The sequence below is a fragment of the Rana temporaria genome, chromosome 10 (genome assembly GCF_905171775.1).
Source record: "Rana temporaria chromosome 10, aRanTem1.1, whole genome shotgun sequence".
In the NCBI taxonomy this organism is placed as follows: domain Eukaryota; kingdom Metazoa; phylum Chordata; class Amphibia; order Anura; family Ranidae; genus Rana; species Rana temporaria.
This window is the reverse complement of record NC_053498.1, coordinates 106812115-106833232: the sequence shown is the minus strand read 5'-3', so window position 1 is coordinate 106833232 and position 21118 is coordinate 106812115. Positions and strand designations below refer to the sequence as shown.

At 43.7% G+C, this 21118-nt stretch overlaps 1 protein-coding gene across 2 annotated transcripts in view; it reads right to left on the bottom strand.

Moving 5' to 3' along the window:
• Positions 1-21118, bottom strand: part of LOC120915427 (probable glutamate receptor) — a 58320-nt gene that overhangs the window by 34026 nt on the left and 3176 nt on the right. For both annotated transcript variants that reach the window (XM_040325919.1, XM_040325918.1), the window contains one exon: positions 1466-1531. In XM_040325919.1, the coding sequence (XP_040181853.1) occupies positions 1466-1523 (58 nt within the window). In that variant the 5' untranslated portion in view covers positions 1524-1531. The remainder of the gene's footprint in view (positions 1-1465; positions 1532-21118) is intronic.

Here is a 21118-nt window from a genome sequence, read left to right as displayed (position 1 = left end):
CCTACAACAGAGCATGCAATGGATAAGCAAAGTTTTTTGGTGAAGGAAATGTGCGCGTGCGCATGCGGCATAGTGGTGGCAACGCTCTTGAGACTAGATGCAACCAGCAACAAGGAAGTGAAGCTATCTGGCATTATTACTGGATATTTTCTTTTTGCACAAAGAATTATAGATAAAACAAACAGCGGGCCAGATCCACGAAGCGCGGCGCTTCTCTCCGTCCGGCGTAGTGTATCTCAGATACACTACGCCGCCATAACTTACTTTTTTTTTGTATCCTCAAAGATTTCCCGCCGTAAGTTTACAGCGGCGTAGTGTAACTTAGGCGGCGTAAGGGCGCGCAATTCAAATGTATGTGATGGGGGCGTGTTTTATGTTAATATTTCGTGACCCAACGTAAATGACGTTTTTTTTTAACGGCGCATGCGCCGTCCGTGGGGGTATCCCAGTGCGCATGCTCGAAATTAAACCGGAACAAGCCAATGCTTACGACGGTGACATCATTCTACGCAAAGCCCCATTCGCGAACTACTTACGCAAACGACGTAACATTTTCAAAATTCGACGCGGGAACGACGGCCATACTTAACATAGGATATGCCTCATATAGCAGGGGTAACTATACCCCGGAAAAAGCCGAACGCAAACGACGTAAAAAAATGCGCCGGCCGGACGTATGTTCGTGGATCGCCGTATCTTGCTAATTTGCATACTCGACGCGGAATTCGACGGAAACGCCACCTAGCGGCCAGCGTAAATATGCACCTACGATCCAAACGGCGTACTAAGACGTACGCCTGTCGGATCGAGCCCAGATTCCGTCGTATCTTGTTTTGTGGATACAAAACAGAGATACGACGGGGGAACTTTGAAATTACGCGGCGTATCCATAGATACGCCGGCGTAATTCGTTTGAGGATCTGGCCCAGCATGTGCAGGTAATCAATTTATATAAGGTACAGCAACAACAATAGAATGTGGTCTGATGCACCCTATTTGTTTCTACTTTATATAGGGAGCCTTTGATGCAAAAAAAAAATAGTGTTTACTGACACTTTAAATCTTAAAACTTAATTTATTTACATTATATGGAATAGTCACAATCAAAGGGCATACAATAAATGGGCTTATATAAAACTATATATGACTAGAGCCTACTGCTGACTTATATTTTTAATAGGGTTGTACATCAAAGCGTAACAGTCGGAGTCTTATGGCCTTGGGAATGCTTGAAGCATTTAATATATAGTAAAGCTTTTTTTGTTTTACAATTATAATTTTTACATTTACCAACATCTACAATAAATTTCTCATCATACCATATTATTTGTATTCCTTTATTGTATTGTGATGCAGAATTTATCTTTGCGGAGCTGAAGGCGTGCTCATGGAATGTTAGTTGAAAATTTTGCAGAAATTTTCATAAAAAAATACATATTTCTTATAGACAAATAATTATACATACCTGTATGACCCAAGGAGAGGACGACAACTGCCAGAAGCAGCATTAGGGCTTTCTCCATGGCTGTCTCTGCAAAGGAGGAAATAAAAATCTGCATTACGAGTACATTTCAGCATTTTGCATTCTGTTACCAAGGATATATTTTACGCTGGTTACTAGGTAGGTTTTATTTTTATCTTACACATCTAGCAATTAGCACTTCCCATATTAGACAGTGACTACAATCTCACGCTACAGACTGGATAAAAAGAACTTTTAGGGTCCATTGACTCATTCTTTGCAGCACATGTGGTAATGCAACTATAGTGGGGTGAGTTTGCTTTGGATATTAAAAATGATTTAAATAGTATTTTTCAGGGCTTTTTTTCTCAGAGAATAGGTGCAGGAACTCCCTTCTTCCAAGTCACCTCTTGTGTCCACCCCCTACCCACCTCCGAGCACCATTCCGTGGTTCCACCCCCTACCCACCTCCGAGCACCATTCCGTGGTTCCACCCCCTACCCACCTCCGAGCACCATTCCGTGGTTCCACCCCCTACCCACCTCCGAGCACCATTCCGTGGTTCCACCCCCTACCCACCTCCGAGCACCATTTCGTGGTTCCACCCCCTACCCACCTCCGAGCACCATTCCGTGGTTCCACCCCCTACCCACCTCCGAGCACCATTCTGTGGTTCCACCCCCTACCCACCTCCGAGCACCATTCCGTGGTTCCACCCCCTACCCACCTCCGAGCACCATTCTGTGGTTCCACCCCCTACCCACCTCTGAGCACCATTCCGTGGTTCCACCCCCTACCCACCTCTGAGCACCATTCCGTGGTTCCACCCCCTACCCACCTCCGAGCACCATTCTGTGGTTTCACCCTCTACCCACCTCTGAGCACCATTCCGTGGTTCCACCCCCTACCCACCTCTGAGCACCATTCTGTGGTTCCACCCCCTACCCACCTCTGAGCACCATTCCGTGGTTCCACTCCCTACCCACCTCTCAGTAATGGATACAGAACCAAGTATTAATTTGTGGTGCTACGTAATTTGTATGTAATTTGTAATAGGAAGTAAAACAGATCCCCTGTAGCCAGCAACAACAGAGCACCTTCAGCAACAATAGACTCTAAACAGCTAGCAGCAATAGACCCCTCACTCCACAGTAGATGTCTCCCAGCAACAATTGTTTCACAGTACCATAGAAGCCCCCCAGCAACAATAGATCCCCCACCAGCAACAACTGACCTCCCCAGCAAAAATAGACCCTTCCACTGAAAAAATAGATCCTCTCCAGCAACAACAGATCCCCCAGCAGCCAGCATCAATAGACCCTCCAGTAAACCCCAGCACCCCTTGCCATTACATACATTCAGAGCTAGAGGTGCTGGAACTGCGTTCCCCCGTGTTTCTGCTGAAAAAAGCCCTGGTATTTTTGGTTTGTGGTGCTCAGATGCACTGTAGTTCTGCTGTAATTCTTTTTTTTTTTCCATTGAGGTTGCTTATCTTAGTAGGGCATAGCATAATAAAAAGGAATGTAAACAAACTCATTTTGAGTTGGCAGAGTGGAATTAATGAGGTCAGACAACTTACATTGGCGATGGTCTTCAGAATGTCCTGGGACAACCGTAATTACAGAGAGCTTCTATTAAACAATTACTGTACATTTCTAAAGCACATGGGGTGCCAGAACATCCCGGGGCTGAGGGTAAAACTTGTGTTAATGAGTATAATTGGAGAAAGAACAGGTATATTCATCTTCTCCAGCCATGCGTGGAATCACCGTAATAATTATTTAATGTTGAAGTGAATGTAAAACATCAAAGCGCAAAGTCCAAGGCTAAACCAAGAATGATTAAAAAAGGTCATGCTTGTTTATAGGTACTTTCTGTGCATTTGAGTTCTGCTGTGTCAAGATGAGTTCATACAGGGTTCTATATTGCCTAAAGCTGGGCATACATTCATAGCGGCTTAACGAAAAAAACAGAACTGATTAACCCATCCACACACTCGAGGTTTCTGGGAGAATCCTCCCCACTGCGCTATTGTATTCTGATAGTGGGGAGCCTCCCCCGCTGTCAGAATACACAGACAGCATTGCAGCTAATGATTTCAGTCGCCAATTAAATGTTTTTTATCTGACAGGGCGGTTGAACAGTGGATCATCTTCTGTTTAACTGAAGTGGCCACGCATGGTTCCAAATGTAACCAGTTCAGCAGGGGTTCAACACCACCTTAAAGTTCTTGCAAACCCTTATATACACTATGGGCCAAATCCACAGCCCCGCAGCGCAACGTAACTTAAGTGATTTAAGTTACACTGCCGCAAATTTCCTAAGTTAGGTATCGATCCACAACACACTTACCTGGAAATTTGCGGCGGTGTAACTCTAATCCGTCCGGCCGAATCTAATGGGGTGAGTCCCATTTAAATTAGGCTAGCTCCCGCGCCGGACGTACTGCGCATGCTCCGTCGGGTAACTTACCCGACGTGCATTGCGCTAACTGACGTCGCTCCGACGTCATATGCTTAGACGGTAACGTAAATGGCGTCCAACGCCATTCACGGACGTCTTACGCAAACGACGTAGAGTTTGAATTTTCGACGCGGGAACGACGGCCATACTTAATAGGGCTTGGTCAAATAGGATTCAGCCCTATTTTTACACGGCGTAACTCGACGTAAACGACGTAGCATTAGAGCGACGGGCCCGTCGGAGCGTTTGTGGATCACCGTAAGTGTTCATTTGCATATTCTAGGCCGGCCGCAATGGCCTCGCCACCTACTGGCCGGCCTAGAATTGCATCCTTAAGATCCGACAGTGTAATTCAATTACACATGTCGGATCTTCTGTCTATCTCTTGGAAACTGATTCTGTGGATCAGTTCCAAAGATAGAAACAGGGATACGACGGCGTATCAGTAGATACGCCGTCGTATCTCTTTTGTGGATTACCCCCTATATTACCAAAAGTATTGGGACACCTGCCTTTACACGCACATAGGGGTAGATCCACGTACCTGGGCGCATTAATACGCTGGGCACAGCGTATCTAAGATACACTACGCCGCCGCAACTTATTTTTTTTTTCGAATCCACAAAGAATTTGTGCCGTAAGTTACGGCGCCGTAGTGTATCTCTGGCGGCGTAAGGGCGCGGAATTCAAATGGATGTAATGGGGGCGTGTTTTATGTTAATACGTCGTGACCCGACGTAAACAAAGTTTTTTTTTAACTGCGCATGCGCCGTCCGTGGGGGTGTCCTGCGCATGCTCGAAATTAAACCCGAAAAAAGCCAATGCTTCCGACGGTGACGTCATTCTACGCAAATCCCTATTCACGAACGACTTACGCAAACGACGTAAACATTTCAAAATTGTACGCGGGAACGACGGCCATACTTAACATTGAGTACGCCTCATAACAGCACCGTTAACTATACGCTGGAAAAAGCCGAACGAAAACTACGTAAAAAAATGCGCCGGCCGGACGTACATTCGTGGATCGCCGTAAATAGCTAATTTGCATACTCAACGCGGATTTCGACGGAAACGCCACCTAGCGGCCACCGAAAAATTGCATCTAAGATCCGACGGCGTACTAAAACGTACGCCTGTCGGATCAATCCCAGATGCCGTCGTATCTTGTTTTGTGGATACAAAACAAAGATACGACACGGGGAATTTTAAATTACGCCGGCGTATCAATAGATACGCCGGCGTAATCCTTTTGTGGATCTGCCCCATGAACTTTAATAGCATCCCAGTCTTAGTCCATAGGGTTCAATATTGATTTGGCCCACCCTTTGCAGTTTTAATGGCTTCAACTATTCTGGGAAGGCTGTCCACAAGGTTTAGGAGTGTGTCGATGGGAATGATTGACCATTCTTTTAGATTTGTGAGGTCAGGTACTGATGTTGGACGACAAGACCTAGCTCTCAGTCTCCGCTGTAATTTATCCCAAAGGTGTTCTATCGGGTTGAGGCCAGTAAACACTATAGAGGGATATGCTTTGTTCATATTTCATGTCTGAGGTTTACAACCACTTTAACCACTTCCTGCCCAACAACATCATATGACATTATGGCGTTCAAACCACACATGTGAGGTATCGCCGTAAACATTAGGCCGCGTACACACGATCGGTTAAACTGATGAGAACGGTCTGATGGACCGTTTTCATCGGTCCAAACCGATCGTGTGTGGGCGCCATCGGTTATTTATCCAACGGTTAAATTTAACTGATGGATTCCTAACCGATAGAAAAAAAAACGATCGTTAGTAGGCACAACCATCGGTTAAAAATCCACGCATGCTCAGATTCAAGTCAACGCATGCTTAGAAGCATTGAACTTCCTTTTTTTCAGCACGTCGTTGTGTTTTACGTCACCGATGGTGTGTAGGCACGACTGACCATCAGTCAGCTTCATCGGTTAACCGATGAAAACGGTCCATCAGACCATTCTCACCGGATGGACCGATCGTGTGTACAGGGCTTTAGAGTGAGAGCAATAATTCTAGCCAAAGACCTCCTCTGTAATTCAAAACAGGTAACCTGTAAAAAAATTGAAAGCATTGCCTATGGAGATTTTGAAGTACTGAAGTTTGGCGCCATTACACGAGTGTGCACAATTTTAAAGTGTACATGTTAGGTATCTATTTACTCCGCGTAACATCTTTCACATTATGCAAAAAAAATTGGGCTACCTTCAGGGTTTTTCCCCCCCCAAGAAACTAATTTGAAAAATTGCTGTGTAAATACCATGCAACATAAAAAGTTGCAACAACCACCATTTTATTCCCTAGGGTATCTGCTAAAAAAAAATATATATAATCTGGGGGTTCTGAGTAATTTTCTAGCAACACAATTATGATTTTTACATGTAGGAGAGAAGTGTCAGAATTGGCTTGGGAGGCAAGTGGTTAAATCCATCTATGGCCACCTTAAATGCCCCCCTTTATAAAGAGCCAATCCACCTCTTGCCTCAGTCAGCCTTCTTGGAAATGTAACATTCAAGAAAAGTCCATTAGGGAAGGTTATAAAGAAATGTGATAGTTATAACCAGGAGCTAAGTCTGGAAACACATGTGCAAAACAAGCCACATTAGAGGCCAAATTATATAATTAGGTATAGCTTCCAACAATGCCTTATTTTGAGACCTAATCTCTCTGTCCCTCATGCACCCTAATGCCGCGTACACACGATCGGTTAAACCGATGAGAATGGTCTGATGGACCGTTTTCATCGGTCAAAACCGATCGTGTGTGGGCGCCATCGGTTATTTAAGCATCGGTTAAAAAAAAGCCAACTTGTTTTAAATTTAACCGATGGATAGCTAACCGATGGGAAAAAAACGATCGTTAGTAGGCACAACCATCGGTTAAAAATCCACGCATGCTCAGAATCAAGTTGACGCATGCTTGGGAGCATTGAACTTCATTTTTTCCAGCACGTCGTTGTGTTTTACGTCACCGCGTTCTGACACGATCGTTTTTTTAACCGATGCTGTGTAGGCGCGACGGACCATCAGTCAGCTTCATCGGTTAACCGATGAAAACGGTCCATCGGTCTGTTCTCATCGGATGGACTGATCATGTGTACGCGGCATTAGGTGTACTTTTTGGTCTGATGGGTATTAGGCTTTAATAAACGTTTTATCAAACCTCTATTGCACTTGCATTTTATTATTTGGAAAAGCTAATAAAAAGGAAAAATAGAAGCGAAAAAAATCATGCAGTTTAGCCAATTGCTTTCTGCGTAATAGATCTTTGTGGTCTGGGCAACCCAGATAATGGCAGGGACGTGTCCTTTGCCTACATACTGTGTGCTAAAAAGTGTCCCTTATCATTTCAGAGAGTTGAAAAGGAATGACTTAGGAGATATTGCCCAGTATACATAGGTTTGCGCAGCCTGTAGCATTAGGGTGTGCACCCCAAAGCTCAAACACATATGCGTGTGTGTGCATGTGTATGTATACCAACAGTGTCAGTAGAGCAATGGACAGTGTCAGTAGAGCAGATATTGGTGTCAGTAGGGCAGTGGACAGTGTAAGTAAATTTCATTTTTATTATTTTATTTTTTATCAATTTTTTTATTATTATTTATTTAGAATATGTTTTTATATTTTTTTTAAAGTTTTTTTACATTTTTTTTAATAATTTTTTTATAATTTTTTTATTATTATTATTATTATTATTATTATTATTATTATTATTTTTTAGGAGACCCGCTAGGGGGCTTTGTTGAAATATCAGGGGTCTAAACAGAGGGAATCTTCCCCATATACCATGTGGGCATGCCTATGCCAGTATATCTTCCTGAAAAGGTGGTAACCTTAGACCTATTTGAAAAATGTTTTCTTTTTGAAACTCAGTTTCAAATGGGTCCTCAGGAGTGTTTGCTTTGTGAACCTTTACGGTCTTCTACATAAGCCCTGCTTGTAAGCACACTGTCAGAGTTTTCTACCCCAGGGCAATGAGCTACAAACAGAGCCCGGATGGCTAAGAAAAAAACTGACGGGGTGGAGCACCCAACAAAAGATCCGCCCACTTGGGTTGGAAGCAAGCCAGACTTGTACAGGAACAGAACAAGCAAAGGCCCAACTTGCTATGACATCATGATGGGCAATGAACACACATTAGAGCTAGCACTAGGTTCACATCTATGCATTTTTTTTGTGTATTTTGCAGGTTGCAGAAAAGCACTACAGTTCCTTTAACATGGTTTTCTATAGGCACATGTTCACATTTATGTTTTTCAGCTGGTGCATTTTTTGAAAGGGTCAGGAACTTATTTTCCCCACAGCAGATTGTGTTTTGTGTATAATAGACTTCAAAGGATCTGCACCAAAATGCAGGTGTTACGTGTGTTTTTTTTGTGAATAGTTGGTTGCTAATGAGCAGTTCAGCAAGCTGGCCGCCATGTCTAACAACCGATGAGTCATCAGCTGTCAGCGGGGTTCCCCGCTGACAGCTGAATGTAAAAAAAAAAAAAAAAAAGAATTGCTGGCAATTTAGACATTTGGAAAAAAACAGCACCCCCCTGTCCATACCAGGTTCTTCGGGTGTGGTTTGGATTTTGAGGGTAACTCCACACCAAAATAAAAAAAAAGTTGATGAGGGGTCCCCCTCCCCAAAATCCATACCAGACCATTATCTAGGTCTTTGAATGACAATTGCGCAGTCATGCATCGCTGAACCCAAATGACATTATAACGTTCCCCACAAATAGAGCTTTCTGTTGGTGGTATTTAATTAGCACAGTTTTTTTTTGCTAAACAATGAGGCTGCACTGATATATGCACTGATATGCAGCACTGATGGCACTAATAGGTGGTACTGATGGGGGACACTGATGGGCACTAATAGATGGCACTGATGAGGAGGCGCTGGCAGGTATTACTGATGGGCACTGAATGGCATCTGTGATGGGCACTGACAGGCATTACTGATGGGCACTGATTGTCATTTTTGATGGGCAGTGATTGGCATTTTTGATGGGCTCTGATTGGCATTTTTAAAGAGCTCTGATCAGCATTTTTGATGGGCACTGATTGACATCTGTGATGGGCACCTCAGAAGGGGGCTGTGCTGACAATCAGTGCACCGATTATCAGCGCAGACCCCCCCCCCCTTTGTAAGGAGCGTCATATGATGCCCAGTAACTGAGCCACCTTGCAGACGTCATTCCGCAATAGGCCGGTAGGCAAGTGGTCAGAGAGAAAAAAAAGCAAAACGCATGAAAACTGCCTGCAAAAACGAAGGTTCAAAAACGCACTTGAAAAAACACATTAACCACAGCCGCGTAGATGTGAACCTAGGGTAAAATTTTAATTTGTGCTCATATACCTGACCGTTAAAAGCAAAGGAACTTAATAACCAATATTCCTTTTTTTTTTTTACATGGGGGTTATAGAGTTCAGTCCTATTTGCAAAATCTGATTGATACTATTTGGAAGAAACCAGGTGGGTTCCAGGCCTTCAGTCAAACAAGCTCATCTTTGTTTTATAGCGGACATATGTTCTGCTAAACAATCTGGCAGTGATCTTCATTCCTATTTGATTAACTAATGTGATTCATAGCCCTCACTGTTTGCTTTCAAGATGGACAGACTAGCTGCTAAGAAAGGCTTGGCTTGCATAACTCCTCGTTCCCTGGAGATGGTCGCGGAGGAAAAATAGTCTGAAGGAAACCGTTACAGTCTTAAAACTTTTCAATAGAATGAATATTTGATAAAAAGCAATGTGGCTAAAAAATCCACCCGGGGAACAGGAATTGGCTCTGCGTCAAAAGGACTTGAAGAAAAATATATACATTTCATGCAATGTCTGGCCAGGTCTCCCACAGAGGGGTGAATTATACATCTCTAGCCACTCCCTGAGACAGCAGCAGATGGAGCAAGAAATACAGAGGGAGAACTAAAAAGCAGATTTCACGTCTCGATAAGCCAACGATCTTCTAGTTGTTTCTCACTGTGTTCCAACACTTTATCTTACAAGTTATAAAGTATATTGATCAGTAAATGGTTGTATAGGGATTTATGAAATACTGTTTTCAGGCTCTCTTTCCTTTATTTTTCCCCTGGTGATCTTACTGGTAACACATCGTGCCGAAGGTTAATCAATACCATTAGAAGCTTGTTTAAAATGACCTTCAGCTTTCCCATTAAAATCAGTGTTTTAACATTGTAGAATTGGAGCAAAATGGTACAATTAAGGTTTCATCAAATGCCGCATACACACGATCGGTTTTCCTATTGGAAAAACCTTGGATGGCTTTTTCAACGGAATTCCGCTCAAGCTTGTCTTGCATACACACGGTCACACCAAATTCCGCCCGTCAAGAACGCGGTGACGTACAACACGTACGACGAGCTGAGAAAAATGAAGTTCAATAGGCAGTTTGTCTTTTCTGCTTGATTCTGAGCATGCATGTTTTTTTTTGCACGTCGGAATTCCATACAGACGAACGGTTTTTCCGTTAGGATTTTTTGCCGTCTGGAAAATAGAGAACCAGCTCTCAAACTTTTGCTGGTGAAAATTCCGACAGAAAAAGTCAGATGGAGCATACACATGGTCGGAATTCCCGTCCAAAAGCTCACATCTGACTTTTTCCGACAGGAAAACCGATGGTGTGTACGCAGATCAAATCTCTGTGATGGGGGCGTGCTTTATGTAAATACGTCGTGACCCGACGTAAACGATTTTTTTACTGCGCATGCGCCGTCCGTGGGGGTATCCCAGTGCGCATGCTCGAAATTAACCTGGAACAAGTCAATGCTTCCGACGGTGACGTCATTCTACGCAAATCCCTATTCGCGAACGACTTACGCAAACGACGTAAACATTTAAAATTTCTACGCGGGAAGGACGGCCATACTTAACATTGAGTACGCCACCATATAGCAGCTTTAACTATATGCCAGAAAAAGGCGAATGCAAACTACGTAAAAAAATGCGCCGGCCGGACGTACGTTCGTGGATCGCCGTAACTAGCTAATTTGCACACTCGACGTGGAATTCGACGGAAAACGCCACCTAGCGGCCACCAAAAAATTGCAGCTAAGATCCGACAGCGTACTAAGACGTACGCCTGTCGGATCTAGCCGAGATGCCGTCGTATCTTGTTTGGAAGATACAAAACAAAGATACCACGCGCAAAAATTTGAAATTACGCGGCGTATCAAGAGATACGCCGCCGTAATACTTTTGTGGATCTGCCCCATAACGTTTATTACAAAAATACGTTTTCTAAAAGAATAAACAACACTTTCATTAAAACAGAACTTGTTCATCAATTCATAGGTATTAAGAACAAGCGAGAACCCAGGCTGGAGGGATGGAACACACACTTATGTAATATATGAAGATCTGTATAAAGGGTTAAAGGCCACCTATTGACATTCTAGCAGGACCATTGCTAAAATGTTTTGTATGGCGTGTGCTATAATGAAACACATATTACAGTACCTTATATATAGACCATATACCATAAAAACCCTTTATAGAGGTCTTCATATAATACATATCTGTGTGGATCCTCCTGTTCCATCCCTCCAGTCTGGGTACTCACTTGTTCGCCCCCTATGGGGTATTGATTTGACTTCCCCCACCCCATCCAATGAAGTATTACATCTTCCGCTAGTAAACTCCTGATGAAGTGCACCAAAGTCCAAGAAACGCGTTTAGCTCTGCAGAGAATCTGATATAAAATATATACAGTTTAAAACGCACAACTGGATATAAGTCTGTATGCTACAATGGCGTGTTTGGTGAAATACCTACGGTCTGACGAACAAGTTCTGTTTTAATGAAAGTGTTGTTTTTTTTTTTTTAGAAAACGTATTTTTGTAATAAACTTTGTATATTTTAACTATACAGTATATGTTAAAAACAACACAGTGTATTCACTAGTGCCGTTAAAATCCCACCATATCTATGGGGTACAAAAAAAAACAAAAAAACAATTATTTCTTCTCTTGATGCTTTCAAATAGGAATGAGCCATTTTAAAGCCAACCAAGTACCAGTAATTTATAGACATGTGCACAACAAAAAAAAAATGTTTTGTTTCATCTCGTTCCGTAGATTCGTAATGTCGTAAAAGACGCAATTCGGACCTGTTCGTATTTTCGTAACAGTTTTATTTTCGTTGATACTGAATGATTCGTAATTCTGTCTAATTTAGTTTAGTTGATTCGAAATTCGTAATTTTGTTAGATAATAATTTTCGTTTATTCGGTACACTATTCGTAATTTAGTAATTGTCACTTATGTGAGATTTCCTTTTCCGTCGATTCGTAACATTGTTTTGTTTTCGTTGATTCGTGTCCATTACCGTGCTTTGAATGGATTCGTAATTTTGTAGTTTTGTAAATACATCGCGGCGCGGTCGTTCACAATCTCGTATTTTAGTTTCATTTTCAACACGCGGCTAATCCAGATTAAGATAGACTTTCTCTTAAGCCCCGTACACACGGTCGGACTTTTTGCCAACAAACTTCAAAATTAGCAAGTTTTCCAAAAATTTCGGACCATGTGTACGCTCCACCGGACAAAATCTTTCGGTTTTCATCGGACAAAAATTCACTCTGCAAACGGACAAACTTTTCGGCAACAAAAGTCCGATGGTGCAAAGTCCGACCGTGTGTATGCTCTGGGTGTGCCCAGCCAACTCCCTTCGGACAAAAATTCTCGGAAAATGTTGTTTGAAGTCCGATCGTGTGTACGAGGCTCTACACTGTCCAATGTGACTCAGCACAAAATAGATAAGCTGATTGGCTAAGATATTAAGTAAGATACATTACTCACTAACTACACTGCCCAGTGCCCATGCGAAATAATGATTTGAGTACACAAATTTACGAACAGACAAAGAAATGGATTTACAAAACACACAAATGAAAATACGAACATACGAATGAAAATACGAATATACGAAATTACGAACAGACAAAGGATTTAAAATACGGAATGCAAATCGTTCGTTATAGATGTCATTTTCGTTCTTTTGCGGTTTCGGTGTTTCATATTTTAGTAAGTTTGTCCAATCGTAAGTTCGTATTTTCGCTTGTTTGTTATTTTGCTTCTTCGTAATTCCGTAATTTTCGTATTTTAGTACTTTCAGCTATTCGGATGTTCGAATTGATCCGAATATACGAATACTAAAAAATTTGTACGAAAATCCATTCGTTATGAACGGAATCGCACGTCTAGTAATTTATTCATCTCAGTAACATAGGTGGAGGTGTTATGAAGTCTACAGAAATCATTTGGGCAGGGCTGTTAATGCTTGAGAAAACACAGCAGACTACACAAGGTAGCACTGAATTTCTGGAAGGATCAACAGGTATTTTTTTGCACAACAAATATGTGAAAATGTTTTAATAGTATATTTAACACTTAAAAATAACAAATAAGAGAAGTGGATTTTCATGGGTTACATACACTTCAAAGTGGAATCTTAGCAAAAATAAAAAATTTGCGAGCTGGAAGGTTTTTTATTTTTTATTACAGAAGAGAGATAGGTATGTCGCTTCTGCAATTAAATATTTTTACCCTCCTCCTAAAAAACATGTCTAAAGTATATGCTGAACTGAGCATGCGCAACTCAGTGTACAGCCTGCACATTTTCAATGTACTCCACCCAGGAGCATGTACAGTTACATCATCTTGGCCTGGCTAATTAAGATGGTCGAAGATTTTGAACAGAAGAATAGATGGTGATGTTAGTGGTGGTGAGGAATCTTCAAACAACAAATTAAATTGTGGCACAAACAAATGCTAATGCGACATCCACATAAGTTAGCCTCTACACCCCCAACAGATAAATATGAAGCGTAGCATAGGTAGTGCATACAAAAGTTGATAAGAAGTTCATAAAAATCTCATAGGAAGGGTGTTGTACTTCAGTAGGCAGCTCCACCTGGGACAGGAACGGTTCCCTGCAATTAGAAAAAGGAACACAAGGGGGCCCCAGCTAAGCACATAATCGATGGGTTTATTACGATTAAAAAAGCCAAGTGCAAATTCACAGAGATATAAAATCAAAGCACTTATCTGCAACCATGTCACATTGGATGGAAACCGTCCACCAGAAGTGACAACACCCTGTTTGCTGTCACAAGCAGCTCTTCCATCCAATGAGGCATGGCCGCAGAAAAGCTCTTTGATTTTATATTTACAGGTGCATCTCAAAAAATGTAAAGGCTCCGGAAACCTTTACAGGTGTTTTGAGTTAATTAGCTAATTAGAGTGTGACACTGTGAGTCTACAATATTAAACTTTTTCACAATATTCTAATTTACTGAATTTGGGGTTTTTACTATCTGTCAGCCATAATTAACAAAATGAAAAATAAAGAAATATATCACTCTGTGTAATGAATCTATAAAATATATGAGCTTCACATTTTGAATTGAATTACCTAAATAAATTAATGTTTTAATGATATTCTAATGCACCTGTATTTGAATTTGCACTTGGCTCTTTAACCACTTACCCCCCGGACCATATTGCTGCCCAAAGACCAGAGTACTTTTTGCGATTCGGGACTGCGTCGCTTTAACAGACAATTGCGCGGTCGTGCGACGTGGCTCCCAAACAAAATTGGCGTCCTTTTTTTCCCACAAATAGAGCTTTCTTTTGGTGGTATTTGATCACCTCTGCGTTTTTTATTTTTTGCGCTATAAACAAAAATAGAACGACAATTTTGAAAAAAATGAATATTTTTTACTTTTTGCTGTAATTAATATCCCCCAAAAATATATAAAAAAACATTTTTTTTCCTCAGTTTAGGCCGATACGTATTCTTCTACATATTTTTCGTAAAAAAAAATCGCAATAAGCGTTTATTGATTGGTTTGCGCAAAAGTTATAGCGTTTACAAAATAGGGGGTATTTTTATGGCATTTTTATTAATATTTTTTTTTACTAGTAATGGCGGCGATCAGCGATTTTTTTTTTGGTATTGCGACATTATGGCGGACACTTCGGACATTTTTGACACATTTTTGGGACCATTGGCATTTTTATAGCGATCAGTGCTATAAAAATGCATTAGATTACTATAAAAATGCCACTGGCAGTGAAGGGGTTAACACTAGGGGGCGGGGAAGGGGTTAAGTATGCCTGGGTGTGTTCTTACTGTGGGGGGGGGGGGGGGTGGCCTCACTAGGGGAAACACTGATTTTCTGTTCATACATTGTATGAACAGAAAATCAGCATTTCCCCTGCTGACAGGAACGAGAGCTGTGTGTTTACACACACAGCTCCCGTTCCCCGCTCTGTACCGAGCGATCGCGTGTGCCCGGCGGCGATCGCGCCCGCCGGGCACACGCACGGGAGTCGGGGGGCGAGCGGGGGGGGCGCGCGCGCGCCCCTAGTGGCGGCTTTTAGGCAGGACGTCATATTACGTGCTCTCGCCTAGGAGAGCCACCTTGTGGACGTATTTTGACGGTGCGGCGACGGCAAGTGGTTAAAGCGGGGGATCACCCAAAATATTTTTTTAACATTACATTCAGCCGAGTTGTCAGAATGACATTAGGCTGTTTTTTTTATTTCATTGCTGTACATACTGTATTTTCCGGGTATGTAATCTGCGGGACTGGGTGTTCCTAATTGATTGACATCCTTCCGACCGGCACATACAGCGCGTCACGAGTTGCCGAAAGAAGCCGGACTGCGAGTCGGCTCTATACGGCGCCTGCGCACCGACGTTCGGCTTCTTTCGGCAACTCGTGACGCGCTGTGTGCGCCGGTCGGAAGGATGTCAATCAATTAGGAACGCCCAGTCCCGCAGATTACATACCCGGAAGCGGCGGTGAAAATACGGTATGTACGGCAATGAAATAAAAAAAAACTGCCTAATGTCATTCTGACAACTCAGCTGAATGTAATGTTAAAATGTTTTTTTTTTGGGGGAACCCCCGCTTTAATCATAATAAACCCATTGATGCTGTGCTTAGATTGCGCCCCCTTGTGTTACTTTTTGTAGTGGCGAGGAATTTTGCAGACATCACATTGATGAAGTGGTGGTGAGTATTTTTGGGCTTTCATTGATCTACTACTGGACCTAGCTCTCCAGATGAGGCATATGAACTGTAATTCTTATAGAAACAGAGCTGTGACCATCCCAATAAAATGATGCTAGGTCTGCAGTATCAGGCTGGTGAAGCTTGTTCAACCCATTTCAAAAACATTCCACAGAACAACTCCCTACAAGAAGTTTTTTTTGTAGCGCTTACCCCCGGAGGAGCCGCTGATTAGATTTGGGATCGGCGTATTTAAGTTACCTCTGTGATGTGTCTAGGGGTGATGACGGCAGTGAGGGCAATGACAGAATGTCCAAACAGTTGACTGACGTTTTCAATGCTTTTTTATTAATCCTGGTCAACACGACCAACAGTCAACTTGAGGTAGACAGCATAGGTTGGTGAAAGAAGAAGAAATTCACAGATTCAGGCCTTGGATAAGGAAAGCAATCCTGCCTTCAATAGTTATACTTTCTCACGTCGCCACTCCAGCCGGAGTGGGTAAAGCGCCCCTGGACAGACCTCTCTCACAGGCCTGGCAGCCAGAGCGCCACTTAAACTTCTGGGAAAGGAACAAGTCTCTGCCACAGACTTGGCTCTAATAGGGTATAAGGTTTGAAGATGAGACCTCTGCCACAGGCAGGGCCGTTTGAAGGAATTTGGGGGCCCCAAGCAAAATATCTGCTTTGTAAATTTTTGCTAAAAGCTTTAATACATATTACATGATTCAAAAAAGAAGCAATAAGATGGAAATGGGATGGTAAAGAAAGAAAATGGAAAGAAAGCTATGGTAATTGTTTATTATACATATCATCCAGGTAGGGTTATGGTCAGCAAGCTACCATATTTTTCATACAAAATGGGTGATGAGTGCCTCCCCCTTACCCCCCCATGTTCTTTTTACCCCCCTCCCTACCGCGTACTGTTCGGCAGGAGACTCAGTTTGCTGTTCCCGGCCGCAAACTGAATGGAAGTGAGCACTTAGTGTGTGCACTTCCTGTCAGACCGCCCGGGAACAGGAAACTGAATCTCCTGTACTGCGCAGTACCCGGCCAGACTACAGGAGGAGGGATTTAGGAAGAGGAGCTTGGCCATGCTACAGGATGCAGCATTTATAGGAAGCGTTGGCGCGGCAAGGGCCCACCCTGCTGGGGCCCCAGGCCAGCTCGGGTCCCCAAGCAATTGCTTGTTTTGCCTGTCCTGTCGCCACAGGCCTAGTATAAGGTTTAAAGATGAGACCTCTGCCACAGGCCTAGTATAAGGTTTAAAGATAGTAGAGTGAATCCTCCCAGTATATATTTTTAGGGTTACCGACCAACAGTTTGCCGCATACAACCTGCCAGTGTCCGGTCACCCAGATCCCCGATGGTTCGTTCAAGCCCTGTTGGATCACCTTCCTCCGGGTTCTCCTCAGACCGATCCCCCACCGAACAGCACCCAGCTTGGGATCTTCTCAATAGAGATGGGGGGACCCAGTAAGTCACTGGGGCCCCTTTGTAGCATCAGTCGCTCCGGGCCTTAGGAGCCCAGAGTCAGGAACTATGCGTAGCACATGCACCCCGGCCTGGTAGGCCATATGGCCGGGGCCCGTGATGTACGCACACCCTAAAGGTGGGTGCCGCACCTGGAACCAGGAACCCGCAAAGAACCCCTAACCAAGGCCTCCGCCACAGAAATACTCCTCCCCAGCATGCTCCACGAGGGAAAACTCCTCTAATTGGCTGCTGAGGAAAAGCGACTCCGCCCGAACCCCTCAGGTGCCACCTACCGTCCAGAGATGAGACAGCATCTCTGGAGAACAGAGTGACCCACAGGACAGCTTGGGGTTGGCGACAGCCAATTTTAACTAAATCAAACACAGATGAGAGCAAGTAAGTCTCTCATTCACTAAATTCTACATAGCACCTGTACCGATAAGTACACAGGCGCTACATTTTATAACTCAGAGTGATGGGGGGAAAGATTGCTACACAGAAGGGCCCTTCAGTGCCGGTTCACACAGGGGCAACCCGACTTACAGCGCGACTTTGCAAGGCGACTTCAGCGCGACTTGGAGCAACTTACAACGCAACTTAAAGTTGCCTCCAGGACAGGAGACTTTGGCTGTGGCCAATCACAGAATAATCAGCTCTGTGGGAGGGAGGGGTTTGCATGAGAAAACTATTTTCTCTTCCTGTAAAGTTGCTTCAGTTAAGACAGTGATCCGACTTTGGAGGCAACTTCCATTGAAATCTATTAGCTGTATTCAGGTAGCCGGGCGCATCTTTGAGGCGGCGTAGCGTATTTACGCTCCGCCGCCGTAAGTCAGAGAGGCAAGTGCTGTATTCACAAAGCACTTGCCTCCTAAGTTACGGCGGCGTAGCGTAAATGGGCCGGCGAAAGCGCGCCTAATTCAAATGAGGGGGGCGTGTTTTATGTAAATTACTCGTGACCCCACGTGATTGACGTGACGTGATGGACATATCCCAGTGTGCATTGCTCCAAAGTACGCCGCAAGGACGTATTGGTTTAGACGTGAACGTAAATTACCTCCAGCCCCATTCACGGACGACTTACGCAAACGACGTAAATTTTTCAAATTTCGACGCGGGAACGACGGCCATACTTAACATTGACTAGGCCAGCTATTTGTTCGACTAACTTTACGAATCACCTTACGTAAACGGCGTATCTTTACTGCAACGGGCACACGTACGTTCGTGAATCGGCGTATCTCGCTGATTTACGCATTCTAGGCGTAAATCAGCGTTAGCGCCCCTAGTGGCCGGTGGAACTAGACAGCTAAGATACGATGGCGTAGGCTTCGTTTAAGTGTATCTCAGTTTGAGCACACACTTAAACATACGACGGCTTAGATTCCGAGTTACAACGCCGTATCTACTGATACGCCGGCGTAACTCTTTGTGAATCTGGCTATAAGGCCCCGTACACACGACCGGATCTATCCGCTGGGATTTATCCGCGGATCAGTTCCAGCGGATAGATCCGGTCGTGTGTAGGCCCGAGCGGACAATTTTCGGCGGACATTTGTCCAGCCGACGGATTTCCAGCGGATAAGAATTTCTTAGCATGCTAAGAAATCTATCCGCTGGAATCCTGTCCTTCGGACTTATCCAGTCGTCTGTACAGACTCACCGGATAAGTCCGTCCGATCCCCATCCCTCGCATGCGTCGGAAAGATTCGACGCATGCGTGGAAGTATTTACCTTCCAGCGTCGCGCACGTCGCCGCGTCATCGTCGCGGCGCGGCCACGTCACCGCGGATGTTTTCCGCGCGGATTTTGATCTGATGGTGTTTACAGCCATCAGATCAAAATCCGGAGGAAAAATGTCCGATGGAAACGGTCCGGCGGACCATTTGCATCGGATAACCCCTCGTCTGTACGAGGCCTAAGAGTACAAGTTGCCTTGAAGTTGTACAGGAACCTTTTCTGAAGTCGGAGCGACTTCAGTAGTGTACATTAAAGCGGGGGTTCACCCTTAGAGGGCACTTTTCCCCCTTAGATTCCTGCTCGTTATTACTAGGGGAATCGGCTATTTATTTTAAAATATGTGCAGTACTTACCCGTTTACGAGACGCATCCTCTCCGTCGCTTCCGGGTATGGGCTTCGGGAATGGGCGTTCCTTCTTGATTGACAGGTTTCCGAGAGGCTTCCGACGGTCGCATCCATCGCGTCACGATTTTCCGAAAGAAGCCGAACGTCGGTGCGCAGGCGCAGTATAGAGCCGCACCGACGTTCGGCTTCTTTCGGCTACGAGTGACGCGATGGATGCGACCGTCGGAAGCCTCTCGGAAGAATGTCAATCAAGAAGGAACGCCCGCTCCCGAAGACCCATACCCGGAAGCGACGGAAGAAGATGCAGCTCGAAAACGGGTAAGTACTGCACATATTTTAATATAAATAGCCGATTCCCCTAGACCGAACGAGCAGGAAGCTAAGGGGAGATTTTTTTTTTTTTTTTAAATGGGTGAACTCCCGCTTTAAGATGGCTCTCATTCACTTCAATGGAATTTCTCATATTGCGTGACTTGGGGCAACAAGTCGCGGTAGTGTGAACCGGTACTAACAGAAAAACTAATTCTCAAATTTTCCTTTTAACACATAAAATGTTTGTTAAAGAAAAAATACAGGCACATTATAAAATTTGATATGTTACGCAACCCAACGCATCAGAAATACAGCCCTTTCTGTTTTCACATAAACCCTTTGCACTGTTATATGTTACCTGTTGATCCTGCTAGTAGAACCGCTGGGTTTCCACTTTCTGCATTAAGGTGACAACACTCGATTCGAATTCGAATTTCATTCGCGTTTTTTCGAATTTGTTTAAATTCGTTCATTTTGTAATTCGGAAATTCGGATGCATACGAATTTCCGAATAATGAAAAATTTGTCCGAATTCGAATTCGTAACGAAACGAAATGCACATGTCTAATTAGATCTGCTGAAGTCTACTGCTTGCTGTAAGGCCTCGTACACACGATAGGTTAACCAGAGGACAACGGTCTGAAGGACTGTTTTCATCGGTCAAAACCAATTGTGTGTGGGCCCCATAGGTTATTTAACCATAGGTAAAAAAAAAAGACAACTTGCTTTAAAATTAACCTATGGATTGGTAACCGATAGGTCAAAACCGATCGTTAGTAGGCACAACCATCGGTTAAAAATCCATGCATGCTCAGAATCAAGTCGACGCATGCTTGGAAGCATTGAACTTCATTTTTTTCAGCACGATCGGTTATTTAACCTATGGTGTGTAGGTGTGACGGACCATCAGTCAGCTTCATAGGTTAGCCTAGGACAGCGGTCCTTCAGACCGTTGTCCTCTGGTTAACTTATCGTGTGTTCAAGGCTTAAGAGATATGCATATGCAATATTTCATAGGTTTACACATTCACACTCCCTTTGAGGAGAGGTTCCCATATGTGCGAATTGGATGAGAGTTTCACTGCATCCAATTCACATGACATGCGAGTATGACCGGTTCTCAATGAAGCCAGTTCACACATGTCCAAGGAGGCTATAGTCTTCATTCCAAAAGGGTCCTGTGCATGTTTGGGTCTGGTACAGGTGCGAATTCAGGTCAAAATTTTAACCGGATTCGCACCTGAACTGGTGAATGGAAATGCACTGGACCC